Source organism: Platalea leucorodia (assembly GCF_965183815.1).
Source record: "Platalea leucorodia genome assembly, chromosome: 8".
NCBI classification, from domain to species: Eukaryota; Metazoa; Chordata; class Aves; order Pelecaniformes; family Threskiornithidae; genus Platalea; species Platalea leucorodia.
Window position 1 is genome coordinate 56,383,686 of NC_138830.1, and position 13,364 is coordinate 56,397,049.

General features: G+C 70.3%; 3 protein-coding genes across 4 annotated transcripts; 2 read left to right on the forward strand and 1 right to left on the reverse strand.

The window, feature by feature from the left end:
• Nucleotides 1-3,272: 3,272 nt before the first annotated feature.
• Nucleotides 3,273-5,622, forward strand: HAS3 (hyaluronan synthase 3; the record flags this gene model as incomplete). The annotated part of the gene is made up of 3 exons (XM_082319359.1): nucleotides 3,273-3,893; nucleotides 4,505-4,606; nucleotides 4,699-5,622. 3 exons carry the CDS (start codon nucleotides 3,273-3,275, stop codon nucleotides 5,620-5,622), a joined length of 1,647 nt encoding a protein of 548 aa, XP_082175485.1.
• Nucleotides 5,623-6,709: 1,087 nt separating this feature from the next.
• On the reverse strand, nucleotides 6,710-7,997 carry CHTF8 (chromosome transmission fidelity factor 8). Its single transcript, XM_082319337.1, has 4 exons — nucleotides 7,959-7,997; nucleotides 7,543-7,575; nucleotides 7,329-7,446; nucleotides 6,710-7,247 (listed from the first exon to the last, which is right to left on the reverse strand). Exons 2-4 carry the CDS (start codon nucleotides 7,563-7,565, stop codon nucleotides 7,035-7,037), a joined length of 354 nt encoding a protein of 117 aa, XP_082175463.1. The 5' UTR covers nucleotides 7,566-7,575; nucleotides 7,959-7,997; the 3' UTR covers nucleotides 6,710-7,034.
• Nucleotides 7,998-8,116: 119 nt separating this feature from the next.
• Nucleotides 8,117-13,322, forward strand: UTP4 (UTP4 small subunit processome component). Of its 2 annotated transcripts, XM_082318984.1 has the most exons (16): nucleotides 8,117-8,304; nucleotides 8,374-8,565; nucleotides 8,703-8,787; nucleotides 8,920-9,009; nucleotides 9,138-9,346; nucleotides 9,552-9,723; nucleotides 9,803-9,894; nucleotides 10,234-10,330; nucleotides 10,731-10,795; nucleotides 10,948-11,070; nucleotides 11,219-11,378; nucleotides 11,672-11,778; nucleotides 11,989-12,084; nucleotides 12,361-12,546; nucleotides 12,690-12,800; nucleotides 13,120-13,322. In XM_082318984.1, exons 1-16 carry the CDS (start codon nucleotides 8,146-8,148, stop codon nucleotides 13,234-13,236), a joined length of 2,061 nt encoding a protein of 686 aa, XP_082175110.1. In that variant the 5' UTR covers nucleotides 8,117-8,145; the 3' UTR covers nucleotides 13,237-13,322. The 2 variants fall into 2 exon arrangements, with proteins under 2 accessions (XP_082175110.1, XP_082175109.1); XM_082318983.1 differs by having other exon boundaries at nucleotides 8,117-8,565.
• The last annotated feature ends 42 nt before the right edge of the window (nucleotides 13,323-13,364 follow it).

Consider the following 13,364-nt stretch of genomic DNA (forward strand, 5'->3'; position numbering starts at 1 on the left):
TCTAAATGTTGTGATTTTAGCCAAATCCGAGTGATTTTCCCAGGGGGGCAGAGGGAAATGGAGCCGGCGTTGCCAAGCCCCTGTGCTGCTGGTGCAATGGGGCCATGGTGGGAGCAGGGCTGTGCTGGGGACCCGTCCCCCTCCACGGTGCCTCTGGGAAAGGCCCTGCCACGGCACTGCCTGCCCTGCGCCCGTTCCCGGGGCCTCCCGCACCACAGGGTCTGAGGAGGGGGCCCTTCCACCATGGCACCAGGAGCCCCCTCCGTGCCAGGGCTGCTGTGTGTGCCGGGAGCACAGCCAGGGGCTTGCGGGACCCTGCAGGGCGCCCAGCGGTGACCAGCACTCGCTGCCATGTGCTCGGGGACAGCCCAGCATCGGGGTCACCCCTCTCCTTCCGGCCAGGGCAGCTCCCATGGGAGCTGCAGCACCACGGGCCCCACTCCTGTGCCAGGAGCTGCCGTGCACCCACGGTTGGGGACAGGGGTGCTCTGGGGTCACACCAGAGCCCTCGGGGACCCAGCCCAGAGACCCCGGGCTGGGCAGCCCCCTCGCACCGGGCAGCCCCCTCGCACTGGGCAGCCCCCAGCCCCACTCTGCGCAGCTCCGGGTACCCATTTTCCGGCTGCCCCGTGCCATGCTGTGCCGTGCTGGATGGTGTGAGGGGCCCAGCACCCCCCTTCCCTGCAAGGTTTGGGGTGCCGGGCTGTGTCTCCACCCCCAGCGAAGCCGCCTGCGCCGGGCCCACACCTCGCTGTGCCGTGCTGTGCCGTGCCGTGCCGCTCGGCCGGGTGTGCACGGGCAGCGGGGAGCGCATTGTCCTCACCGGAGAGCGGCGGCGGCTGAACGCTCCTCCTCGCTCTGGCTGCCGCCAGCCAGCACTGGTGCCGGTGCCGGGCCACAGGCACACACCGGGATGCTGCTGTACCGGCTGTGCCTCCCCAGGGCCTGCCGCGAGCGGCAGAGGACGTTTTTTGAATGAAAAGTCTCTTTTGATGCCGCTGGCCGGGCGCCGTCCGGCCGTCCTGCTGCGGGGAACAAGGAGGCGGCTGTGCCGGAGGAGGAGGGAGTTTGGTTTCCACCTTGGGCAGCGCTCCTGCGGCCAGCCGCCGGCCGGCAGCAGGGAGAGGCGCCTGGCAGCCACGGGCACACCGAAAGGTAAGGGGCCACGGGGCAGCCCCGGGGCTGGTTCCCTGCTGAGGGGCATGGGGAGGGCTGCAGGCTGGGGACGCACTGCCCCTGCCCCCTCTCCCCCTCCCCGCTTCCCGCAGACGGGCGCCTGCAGCCACGGGGACCCCGCGTGCGCCCGGCAGCACCGCGGCAGTGGCACAGGCACGACCACGCCAGGTCTGACCCCACCGCACCGGGTTTCGCACCTCCACGCCCCACCACTGCTGGGCTCAGTCGGGCCACATGGGAGCCCCGCTGGTGATGCCGAGGGTCCTGGTGCATCCCTGCCCCATCCCCGCCATCCATGGGCTCACCAGTTCCTCGCCACCCACTCCGGCACCTACGGTGGCGAGTTTCCAGCCGGCGTCACCGCCGTGCCAGGGGTTCAGCCGAGAGGGACCCGCCTGGCCGGGGTGCTCCTGCCGGAGGGATCCCCTTCCCTGGCTCCCGGGGTTGGGAGGGTCCAGGCCTAAGCCCAGCGTCACCTCGCAGCCGGGTCCCAGCCCAGCAGGACACGATGGCCCGTAGCAGGGTGAGGAACCCAAAAGTGCTGGATGTGAGCCCAAAGCCGAGGCTGCAGCTCCTCTGGACTCGGCGTGGTCCCTTCCCGGGGCTGCTTGTCCCCTGCCATCAGCCGGACACAGGGACATTGTGTGTGACCAGCACAGGGTTGCTGTCCCCGGGGGTGGCCCCGGTCCTGCCCTGGGACCCACCGGCCACGGGGACAGGGTGACACGGCGGGGCAGGCCCCGGGCATCCCCAGGTGGCCCACGGCCACGGCGGGACGCGGGGAGGTGACACGTGGGCGTCGCGAGAGGGGCCCCGAGAGCGGGGCGCGGGGAGACGGGGTGGCACGGGGGGACCCCGCGGTGTCCCCGGGTGTCCCAGCGCTGCCGAGCCGCGGCCGGTCCCCGGTGCGGTGCCGTGCCAGTGCCCGCGGCCGCGCCGGGTGATGCCGGTGGCGGGCGATGCCGGTGCCGGTGCCGATCGCTCCCGCAGTGCGGGGCTGGGGCCGCTGCCAGGTGCTGCCGGTGCCGGGCGGGTCCCGGCGGGCCGCGGGCGGTGCCGGTGCCGGTGCCGGGGGTGGTGGCGGCGGTGCCGGTGCCGGGCGGGGCCCCCGCGGGCTGCGGGCGGTGCCGGCCCCGCCGCGGTATAAAGGGGCCGTGCGGGCCGGGCCGGGCGCACAGCGGCGGCGGCGGCGGCCGGGGCGAGTGGCGGCACCGGCACCACCACGGTGAGTCCCGGTCCCGGTCCCGGTCCCGGTCCCGGTCCCGGTCCCGGTCCCGGTCCCGGTCCCGGTCCCGGTCCTCCTCCTCCTCCTCCTCCTCCTCCTCCTCCTCCTCCCCACCCTCCTCCTCCTCACCCTCCTCCTCCTCACCCCTCCCTCCCGGCCCCACCGGCACCGGGGGCTGCGGGGCCCGGGGGGGCTCTGGGGGACGGGGGCTGCCCGGGGGCGCTGCCGGTGGCGCGGGGGTCCCTGGGGCTGGCTCTGCCCGTGGCTGCCCGCACCCCCTCACTCGTTCATGTGCACCCCCCCCTCCTGCCTGCACCCCCCTCCTGCCTGCACCCCCCTCCTGCCTGCACCCCCCTCCTGCCTGCACCCCCTTGCTTGCAGTGCCCTGCCTGCACCCCCCGCCCCACGGCCGTGCCCCGCTGTGCAGCTCTGCAGTCCCCGCTGCTGCCTGCCCGTGCTGCCTGCACTGCCTGCCCGTGCTGCCTGCACTGCCTGTCCCTGGCAGGAGTCCCGCCGCAGGCGGTCGGGGTGGCCGGGGACCCTGGGTGGCCCTGCGCAGGCAGGGCCCTCTCCCCCGGGGACACCCTGGGGCCGGGTCCCCGACGTCCCCGTGTGCCCTTCCCTGTCCTCCAGCCCCGGCCATCGCCCGCGGCCCCGCTCGGCTGGACGGGGCCGGGCTGCGGGCGCAGGCACCGCGCTCGGTGGGGTGCTTGGGACCCCCACGCCTCACAGAGGCACTGGGAAGGTCTCGCCCCCAAACCGGTGACCGGCGAGGGACGGGGTGGCCGTGGGGCGGCAGACAAGCAGGGTCCCCCCGCTTTCCCCTTCCTGTCCCCTTGGCCCCGTCCTGACGCCGCCCGGTCCCCCCCAGATGCCAGTGAGCCTCTCCACGGCCCTGCGCGTCGTCGGGACCAGCCTCTTCGCCTTGGCGGTGCTGGGGGGCATCCTCGCCGCCTACGTCACGGGGTACCAGTTCATCCACACGGAGAAGCACTACCTCTCCTTCGGGCTCTACGGGGCCATCCTGGGGCTGCACCTCTTCATCCAGAGCCTCTTCGCCTTCCTGGAGCACCGGCGCATGCGGGGCGAGGGGCAGCCGGTGCGGCTGGGGCGCTCGGTGGCCCTCTGCATCGCCGCCTACCAGGAGGATCCCGACTACCTGAAGAAGTGCCTGCGCTCCGTCAAGCGCATCGCCTTCCCCGACCTCAAAGTGGTGATGGTGGTGGACGGGAACGGCCCCGACGACACCTACATGCTGGACATCTTCCACGACGTGATGGGCTCCGAGCACTCGGGCAGCTACGTCTGGAGGAGCAACTTCCATGCGCGGGGCGAGGGGGAGACAGAGGCCGGGCTGCGGGAAGGGCTGGCCCGCGTCCAGGCGCTGGTGCGCGGCACCACCTACTCCTGCATCCTCCAGAAGTGGGGCGGGAAGCGGGAGGTGATGTACACGGCCTTCCGGGCGCTCGGAGACTCCGTGGACTACATCCAGGTGGATGCATGGGCCGGGCGGGCTGGGGGGAGGCAGGCAGGCAGGGAGTGCCTTGCCCGCACGGCCGGGCAGAGGGGCTGCGGGTGGAGCAGGAGCAGCCCCATGAGCCCATGGCAGCACCCAGCTGCCTGGCCTTGGATCCGGCCCCATGCGCGGGCTGCAAGCCACCGGCACCCGGGGTTGGGGGTGAATTGCCACCGGGGTGGCCTGGGGGTTGAGCCCTGCCCGCACCGCTGCCCGCGAGGGTTTCGCATCACCTCCTCGGCGCATCCCCTGCGGCACGGGCGGGATGCGCCCCAGGCTGGTGTCACCCTGCGGGACACCGTGTGTCACGGTGCGGGGTGCCGAGCCCCCACGCGTGGGTGAGGGGTGGTGGCTGGGGCAGGTCCCACCGTGGTGCCAGCAGCCGGGGCGCACGGCAGGGCTGGGTGGCCCGGGGCAGCGGTGGCCAGGCACCGCGGGGCGCTCCGCTCCCTGCCACCGCCTGCCGGTCTCCGGAGCTCTGCCTCGTCTCGCCGGCCGCGGCTCGGGCTTGCCCGGCTGCGGGCTGGGCTGTCTGCCGGGCGCGCGTGGGCGGCGGGAGCGGGGCTCGACGTTCCCTCTGCCCCCAGGTGTGTGACTCAGACACGGTGCTGGACCCCGCCTGCACCGCCGAGATGCTCCGCATCCTGGAGGCCGACCCCCGTGTTGGCGGCGTCGGCGGCGACGTCCAGGTACTCCGGCCGTGAAGGAAGGCGCCCCGGGGCGGCGAGGGTGCCGGGGGGGTTTGCAGCGGTGCCGTGGCTCATCTTCATTCTCTCCCCAGATCCTGAACAAGTATGACTCGTGGATCTCCTTCCTGAGCAGCGTGCGGTACTGGATGGCCTTCAACGTGGAGCGCGCCTGCCAGTCCTACTTCGGCTGCGTGCAGTGCATCAGCGGGCCCCTGGGCATGTACCGCAACGCCCTGCTGCAGCAGTTCCTCGAGGACTGGTACCACCAGACCTTCCTGGGCAGCAAGTGCAGCTTTGGGGATGACCGGCACCTCACCAACCGCGTGCTCAGCCTGGGCTACCAGACCAAGTACACGGCTCGCTCCAAGTGCCTAACGGAGACGCCCACCCGCTACCTGCGCTGGCTCAACCAGCAGACCCGCTGGAGCAAGTCCTACTTCCGCGAGTGGCTCTACAACGCCCTGTGGTTCCACAAGCACCACCTCTGGATGACCTACGAGTCGGTGGTGACCGGCTTCTTCCCCTTCTTCCTCATCGCCACCGTCATCCAGCTCTTCTACCGCGGCCGCATCTGGAACATCCTCCTCTTCCTGCTGACGGTGCAGCTGGTGGGCATCATCAAGGCCACCTACGCCTGCTTCCTCCGGGGCAACGCCGAGATGATCTTCATGTCCCTCTACGCCCTCCTCTACATGTCCAGCCTGCTGCCTGCCAAGATCTTTGCCATCGCCACCATCAACAAGTCGGGCTGGGGCACGTCGGGGCGCCGGACCATCGTAGTTAACTTCGTGGGGCTGCTGCCGGTGTCGGTGTGGGTGGCGGTGCTCCTGGGCGGGCTGGCCTACACCGCCTACAGCCAGGACCTCTTCAGCGAGACCGAGGTGGCCTTCCTCATCTCGGGCGCCATCCTCTACGCCTGCTACTGGGTGGCCCTGCTCACCCTCTACCTGGCCATCGTCGCCCGGCGCTGCGGCAAGCGGCAGGAGCAGTGCGGGCTGGCCTTCGCCGAGGTCTGACCACGGGGAGCGCCGGGGCGGCCACGTGTGCCGGGGATGGGGCGACCGCTACCGGTCCCCTCCTCGCCCACCACCGGCCCCGGCGCAGCCGGCACTGAGCCGTCAGGTGCTGGGCAGCGCTGAGCGCACCCGCCACGGCGTTTCTGATCAAGTCTTGCTTTTTTTGTTGTTGTTTTGGTTTGTTTTTTCCTTATTATTTTCATTTTTCTGTACAAAGCTGGCTGCTGGCCGGGGAGAGGCCGAGCCGGGGCTGCCCATCACCGGGCTGGCCGCAGCCTCGTCCTCCCGGTGCCGTGCCAAGCATCCCGGCGTGCTGCGTGGAGCGCTGCTGGCCAGGCTCCCCCCACCCCACCGCTGCAGCTGGGTCCTCCACCCTTCGGTGCTTTCTACGGGGGCCTCCTGGTCCCCCTCCCACGGTGCTATGGCAAAACAGCCCCACCGTCTCCCTCCAGCACCGCTGGCTGGTGCTGCCTCTGCCCCACGGCTGTTGTATGTGCGGGCACGTACCCACGGGGAGCCCCCACGGCTCCCTCCACCCCTTTCAGGGGGGTCCGGCTGCCCCGGGAGGGCAGCACCTCCCTTCAGCTTTGCCAAAGAGCCAAGTTGGGGGATCCCGGCACGCAGAAGCGGGGGAAACCGGGGCCGTGGCTTGGCCGGAGCGTCACCGTGGCCCCCACGGGGGCCGTGGTGACGCTCCGGCCAAGCCACGGCCCCATCGTACCAACCCTGCTGCCTTCCCGGCGTCTAGACAGCGGGGAGACGCTGGGTTTTGGGCTCGGGCCATGCAGAGGAGGGCGGGGAAGAGCCGGTTCCCAACCTTTCCCCTCCCCGGGGAGTTCCCCCGGCTGTCTCCCCGGGCCCTCTTTTTCAGGGCTTAAAAACCTTTCTACAATCGAGCATTTAGACGGTTTTGTTTAATTTAATACGAGGTTTTTTAGAAGACTTTTGTAGCTTTTTGGTATTCATACTTATTGATAATTGTTTGTAAATCTATTTATTTTTTAACCTGCGGGTTTTTTTTCATATTTTGAAAAAGTCTGTTTTTATATCCTGATGGATTTGTCAAAAATAAAGACTTGCACAGAGAAAAGGTGATGTGCGGGGAGGACGGCCCTGCCCGGGCTCAGAGGAGGTCCCTGCCCCCCAGGACCTGCCTCACCTGAGGCGGCAGCCGGGTTTGTGCCCCAGAGCTCGGCAGCTCTCAGAAACGGAGTCATTACAGGGGGGACAAGTGACCCGGGAAGGGCTCTGGGTGCCCGGACGCAGGACCCAGCACCCCGAGGTGGCCCCAGGAGTCCTCCGTACAGCAGAGGGATGAGGCCGGGGCCGGCTCTGGATCTCCTTCAGCCCCGGCTGCAGCACCCAGGGCTGCCTGGCCGCAGAGCGGAGCTCATGCCCGCCGCCCTGAGTCCTCACACTTTCTTGGGCACGTTGGTGATGATGGGCTTGGGGCGGGTTTTGAAGAGGAGCTTGGTTTTGATGAGGGCGGTGACGGCGTAGCGGGCGTGCGGCTCCTCCGGGCCGGGCTCGCCGGCTCCCCGCTTCACCAGGACGGCGAAGGGCTTCTCCAGCTGCACCACCTTCCCGTAGAGGATGTGGTGGCCCACGATGAGCACGGGGACCCCCTGGGGAGAGCAGCGAGAGGCGGGGGGTGAGGGCGGGCGAGGTCCCGGCCGCCGGGGCCGTCCCGGGGCGCGCTGCCTCACCTCCCGGGTGTAGTGCAGGTCTCCCAGGAGGCTCCCCGCCAGCCCGCCGCTCTGCCGGGGCTCAACCTCGCCCTGCAGCTCCACCAGCACCCACTGCGCCAGGCCTCCGGCGCCCCCGCTGCGGGCGAGAGAGGCGGCGTCACCCAGCGGCTCCAGCCCTGCCCGGGGCCGGGCGCTGCCGGGGGCAGGACTCGGCCCTGCAGGGCGGCCTCACCTGGAGATGACGATCTGCACCATGCTCCGGGCCCTGCGAAGCACCGGCAGAGGCACGGTCAGCGCGGGGAGGGACGGGGGGCTCCCCCGGGGCCTTCCCCGGGACGCCCCCATCCCCAGCTCCCCGCCCCGGCCCCCGCAGACCCCCATGCCCACCCTCCCCCGGGCCCCGCAGCCCGCCCCGGCCCCCGCAGACCCCCATGCCCACCCCACCCCGTGCCCTGCAGCCCGCCCCGGGCCGCCGCCGCCGCCGCCGTTGCGCGGGGCGCTGGTGCCCTCCAGCGGCCCCGGTGGTGCGGGATCGGGGCCGGGGGAGCGGGGCCGGGCCGCTCCGCGGGCCGGGCCCCTCCCGCCTCCCACTCGCGGCCCGGCCCCGGCCGAGCCCCCGGCCCGGCTCCCCCGGCCCCGCTCCCGCACCCGCCGCCGCCAGCGCCCGAATCTCCCGCCGCGCCGCGCCGCGCCGCGCCGCTGCTTCCGCTTCCGGTCCCGTCCCCACCTCCCCCCGGGAGGGGCCACTTCCGCTTCCGGGTGCGCCGCGCGCACGTGGGGCCCGCGCAGGGCGGAGCGGGGCCGGTACCGGTAGCGGGGCCGGTAGCGGGGCGGGATGGGGGAGTTCGAGGTGCACCGGGTGCGGTTCTTCGGCCTGGTGCCCGCCGGCGTGCGCTGCCTGGCCTGCCAGCCCCGCGGCGGCCGCCTGGCCCTGGCCCGCACCGACGGCGCCGTCGAGGTCTACAACTTCGCCGCCAACTACTTCCAGGAGAAGGTGAGGGGGGCGCGGGCCCCGCCGGGCCGGGGCGGGCCGGGCAGCGGGGTGACGGGCCTCCCTCCCCAGGTCATCCCCGGGCATGAGGCCCGGTCGGTGGAGGCGCTGTGCTGGGCGGCGGGGGAGCGGCTCTTCGGGGCCGGCCTCAGCGGGGACATCACCGAGTACGACCTGGCCCGGCTCTGCGTGGCCCGCTCCGTCGATGGCTGCGGGGGACCCATCTGGAGCATGGCGGCCAACGGCAGCGGCACGCAGCTGGCGGTGAGTGCGGCCGGGAGCGGGACCGGGGGCCGGGGGGGCTCTCCTACCCCCGGAGGGGCGGCGGCGGAGGGAGGGAGGGAGGGGGTCCCGCCCGCCCGCCCCGCTGGGGCTGAGCCCGAGCCCGGCCCCTCCTGCAGATCGGCTGCGAGGACGGCTCAGTTAAGCTCTTCCAAGTCGTGCCCGGGGGGATCCAGTTCGAGCGGAACCTGGACAGGCGGAAAGGTGAGTTTGGGAGGGCTCGGTGCTGCGGCAGCATCGTCCGTCTGTCCTTCCTGTCCATCCCGGCTGCCCCGGTTATGGTGACTGAGGGGCTGTGAGTCCGCGGGGTCACGTCTGGAGCTTCCTTCCCCGCAGGCCGCATCCTGTGCCTCTCCTGGCACCCGTCGGACACTCACATAGCGGCCGGCTCCATCGACGTCCTCCGCGTGTTCGACGTCTGTTCAGGTAACTCCAGCTGCGGGAGGCGAGCCCAGCCTGTCCCCTGTCCCCCGCCCCGGGGACCGTCGGCCCCGGCCCACCCTGTGCTTGGGGGGATCCCCTTGCCACCCCCCACCGTCCTTCCCGCCCCTCAGGCCGAACTGTCCAGAGGATCATGGTGAACTACCACGTGCAGAAGGTGAAGCGCGAGTGCATCGTGTGGAGCATCGCCTTCCTCTCGAGCGGCACCGTCGTCACCTCGGACTCCTTCGGGAGGGTGCAGTTCTGGGACTGGGAGCGAGGGACGCTGCTGGAGTCCCACACCGTCAGCACCTCGGCTGTTCTCTCGCTGGCTGTGTCGGAGGTAGGCGAGTCCCCCCGGGTCCCCCCAGGCAGCTGGGGCCCATCTGGGCTCCCGTGGGCTGGGCAGGAGCTGCCTGGCTCGGTGCCTTTGGGGCAGCAGGAGCAGGGCTGGGAGCGAAGCTGCCGGTCTCTGCCTGCCTCCTGGCTCTGCCCTCTCGCTCTTCCCGGTCTGCGCCCGCAAACCCCGTCCCCGTTTCTCTCACCAGAAAGAGGACAGCATCGTCGTGGGCACCTCGACAGGGGCCACCTACCAGTTTCAGCTGCTGCCAGTGAAGATGGGCAGCCTGGAGAAGCGGTGGGTGCGGACGAAGCCCTTCCAGCATCACACCCACGACGTGCGAGCTGTGGCACACAGCTCAACGGCTCTCATCTCCGGGGGTAGGACTGGGCGCCGTTACGAGGAGGGCTTGGGTCTCTCCCCCGGTACCGCTTTGGCTGACCTCTGCTTGGCTTCCAGGCCTGGACGCCCAGCTGGTGATCCGCCCGCTGATGGAGAAGATGCAGAAGAAGGGCTATGATGCAGTGCTCCGCAAATTCACCTTCCCTCATGTGAGTGCCGCTCTGAGCAGGGTTTCACGCCTGGCAAGGCAGGCTGGCAGGGCTGGCTCTTCCTGCGGGAGAAGGCTGGTGTTCCCTGCCCTGCTGGGCCCCTTCCCTGGCCCTGGCGCGTCTGAAGGCTCCTGCCACGGAGCGGGTGAGGGAGTAGAAGTTGGCAAGCTCGTCTTGCTGGTCCTGCTGGGTCTCCATCTCTGGGCTCCCATCCCACGGGACCCAGTCCTTCCTCTCCCCTGCCCCGGGAGTCTCTGGCACCCCAGGGCGTTTCGGCTTTGGCCCAGCCCTTTCTGCCAGGCTGCGGGTTCATGTCAGTCTGCCTGTTTCTGCACACAGCGACGCCTCGTCTCCTGTGCCAGGAAAGCCCGGCTGCTCCTCTTCCAGTTCTCCCAGCACCTGGAGCTCTGGAGACTTGGCTCCACCGAAGAAACCGGTGAGTTGCAAGGCCCAGCTCTCCGGTGCAAGCTCTCTCTGTGGCAGAGCCCGTGCTGCCTGCAGGGTTTCAGGCATGAACTGTCCTGCCGCTTGGGCAGCAGAGGGGTGGTTTAGCCCGGACGCCTTCCTCCCCACAGCCCTGCGCTGGCAGGACGGCCACGGGCAGGGCTGCCTTTCCTAGCACGGTGTGTGCCTGGGCACGGGCTGCACGGCTGGTGTGAGGCTGCGCTCGTGCTTCCCGTGGAGCTGGGCCAGGCCCTGGGGAGCTCAGCCCTGGGGGAGGCTGGGGAAGGATCTGGGCTCTCCCTCGGGCACTGCTGCCCCCCGATCCCCAGCTGCTCGACCCGTGTGGTTTCCCCACCGTCACCGATGTGCCGCATGGTTTCTTGTCGCCCCAGGAAAGGATGGCGAGGTCCTTCCCTTGTGCCGCATGCCCGAGCACCTCGTGCAGCTCAAGAGCAAGGTAGGGCTGAGCAGGGGCCGTGGTCCGCCCTGGTGCCTGCCCCGCCGCAGGAGGGGGCTCGGCAGCCTCCCCTCTCCTTCTGACGGCTGAGCTGCATGTGCGAGGCTGCCGGGGGATCTGGCGGGCCCCGCTCAGCCCCTCTGCCTTTCCAGGGCCCAGAGCACATCTACTGCAGCTCCGTCTCGCCCTGCGGCAGCTGGGTCGCCTACTCCACGGCCTCCCGCTTCCACCTCTACCGAGTGCAATACGAGGGTGACAGTGTCAGTGTCAAGAAGGTGAGGAGGGTGAGGGGCTGCCCCACTGCCAGGGAGGGGCAGTGGGTGGCTGTGGGGTCCCGGGGGGCTGGCACGGCCAGCATTGCTCACGGGGAGCGAGGGCGGCAGCGGTAGGTGGCTGCCAGCGCTGCTTTCTCCCCCTTTCAAGGTCCCCAAAGTGCCCAAGCTGCTGCTCCCAGCCTACCAGCTCCAGTTCTCCTCCGACTCCGACAGCCTCTTCGTTGCCTCCGCTCGAGGCTCCGTCCACGTCCTCCAGCTGCTGGAGCCGGGGGGCTGCAAACACCTGCACACGTTTCGGCCGCCCTCAGGTTCGGGCTGGGGGGGTCCCCGGGCTCTGAGTCCCGTCCCTGCTGCGGGCACGGAGGGGTGTGCAGGGCCACGCGTGTCCCCCCTTTCCTGCCCTGAGGTGTGGGGGTCCTTCCCCCCCGGCAGCCTGCACCCTGTGTTTGTGCTGCCCTCGTGGCCTGACGCGGGCAGGGGAGGGGGGCGCCCAGATTGGCGGGGGCGATGCAGGTCCAGGCATCTCCTGGGGTTGGGTCTGGGGCTCCTCGTGCCTCGCAGGCCCCAGCACCCGTTACAGCCAGCGAGGGTGTTTCTGCAGGGTCCCCCGAGGCCGTTTACCTGCTGGCGTCGAGCGCGGACGGGCACTGGCTGGCTGCGGTCAGCGGGGACTGGGCAATTCACATCTACAACCTGAAACGCTTCAAGGTAGGGGCAGGTGCCGGAGGGTGCTGCAGGAAGGACGCCCGCTGCCCTCCTGCCTTGGGGGGCAGGTGAGGGTGGGCTCAGTGCCTGGGACCCATCCCTGGAAGCGATGGCTGCGTCCCCGGAGCAGGGCTGGGGGTGTGGGAAAGGGGGTGGTTGGGTCGGAGGCGGCCTCGGTTGCTCCCCTCAGCATCCTCTTCTCCTGCCTCGCAGCATCACTGCACGGTGCCCATGTACAGCTGCGCGGTGACGGCCCTCGCCATCCACCCGGTCACCAACAACCTCGTTATCGCCTACTCGGACCAGCAGGTAGGAGCCCTCCCGGTCGCAGCCCTGATTGCCCTGGCCCCTTCCCCCCGGCTCCTCCTCGGCCTCGGGGCTTTCTGGCCACAGGAGAGCCGTGGCTCCGGGCAGGCGCAGGGATGCGGCTGCCCTTTGCTGCCCGCTGCCCCTGGCAGGAGCCTGTCCCCACGCAGCGCTCGCGGCCTGGCCGGAGCAGGGGCTGCCCGTGCGCTGGCGCAAGGGTGATGCCGGGGAGGACCGGACCTCGCGAGCCACCCCGCCTCCCCTCTCCTGCCTCTCCAGCTGTTCGAGTTCAGCATCCCCATGAAGCAGTACACGACCTGGAGCCGCATGGTGCAGAACTGCGGGCTGCACAAGGTCTGGCTGGAGAGGGACTCGCCCATCACCCACATCACTTTCAACCCCAAGAACCCCTCGCACATCCTGCTCCACGACATCTACATGTTCTGCGTCCTTGACAAGTCCCTGGTGAGCCCGCGTGCCCCGTCGGGAGGGCTGGCTTTGTGCCCAGGGCATCTCCCCTGCCCGGCCGTCCCCGTCCCCGCTGGGAGCGGAGGGAGGGGTGCGCGGGTCCGGGCAGCACTGATGCGTGCCGTGCGCTCTCCTCGCAGCCCTTGCCGGACAACAGTGCCCTCCTGATGAACCAGAGCACCCTGAAGCAGCTCCCAGAGACCGCCAGGCAGCGGCAGCTCCACGCCTTCAAGATCTGCAAAAAGTTCCAGGTGGGTGGCAGCGGTGCTGGGCACGTGCCGCGTTGAGGAGGGGGTGCCGGGGGGCTGCCCTGTGCCCACGGTCCCTGTGGCTGCACCGGCTCTTGCGCCCAGTCGCTCCCGGTGCCGTACCAGCACCCAAGGGGCAGAGCAGAGCTCGGTCTCGGTCCCCGTTACGGCGCAGCCGCTTGCTGCGATCTGGTGGGCTCCCACGCAGCGCCCCTGGTTACAGCTGCGCCGGAGCCGGCTGCAGGGCAGCTCTGCGTGGCAAGGCCGGGCAGAGGGGGACCGACACCGCGTCCTCAGCTCCTGCCCCCTCCCTGCCCCGCAGCCCCTGCTCTTCGCAGATCTGCTGGACGAGAACTGCCTCGTGATGGTGGAGCGCCCCATCATGGACATCAAGACCCAACTGCCCCTGCCCATCCAACAGAAGAAATTTGGCACCTGAGAGCAGAACAAGCTGCTCCGGCCGCAGAAACTGTGTGTGTGGCTTTCCTAGGGCGCTGTAGGAATAATAAACCCCGCTGTTCTGTACGGCTGCGGGCTCGGGCCTGATCCTTGCCCCACGGTCCTCCT

Bases quoted from the DNA above. Each gene is read 5' to 3' on its own strand.
- CHTF8 (XM_082319337.1), bottom strand. From the start codon at position 7,565: ATGGTGCAGATCGTCATCTCCAG. The intron at 7,447-7,542 runs GTGAGGCCGCCC...TCTCGCCCGCAG, and splicing joins GTGCAGATCGTCATCTCCAG to CGGGGGCGCCGGAGGCCTGG. The intron at 7,248-7,328 runs GTGAGGCAGCGC...TGCTCTCCCCAG, and splicing joins ACCTGCACTACACCCGGGAG to GGGGTCCCCGTGCTCATCGT.
- UTP4 (XM_082318983.1), top strand. From the start codon at position 8,146: ATGGGGGAGTTCGAGGTGCACCGGGTGCGGTTCTTCGGCCTGGTGCCC. The intron at 12,085-12,360 runs GTAGGAGCCCTC...CTGCCTCTCCAG, and splicing joins TCGCCTACTCGGACCAGCAG to CTGTTCGAGTTCAGCATCCC. The intron at 12,547-12,689 runs GTGAGCCCGCGT...CTCTCCTCGCAG, and splicing joins GCGTCCTTGACAAGTCCCTG to CCCTTGCCGGACAACAGTGC.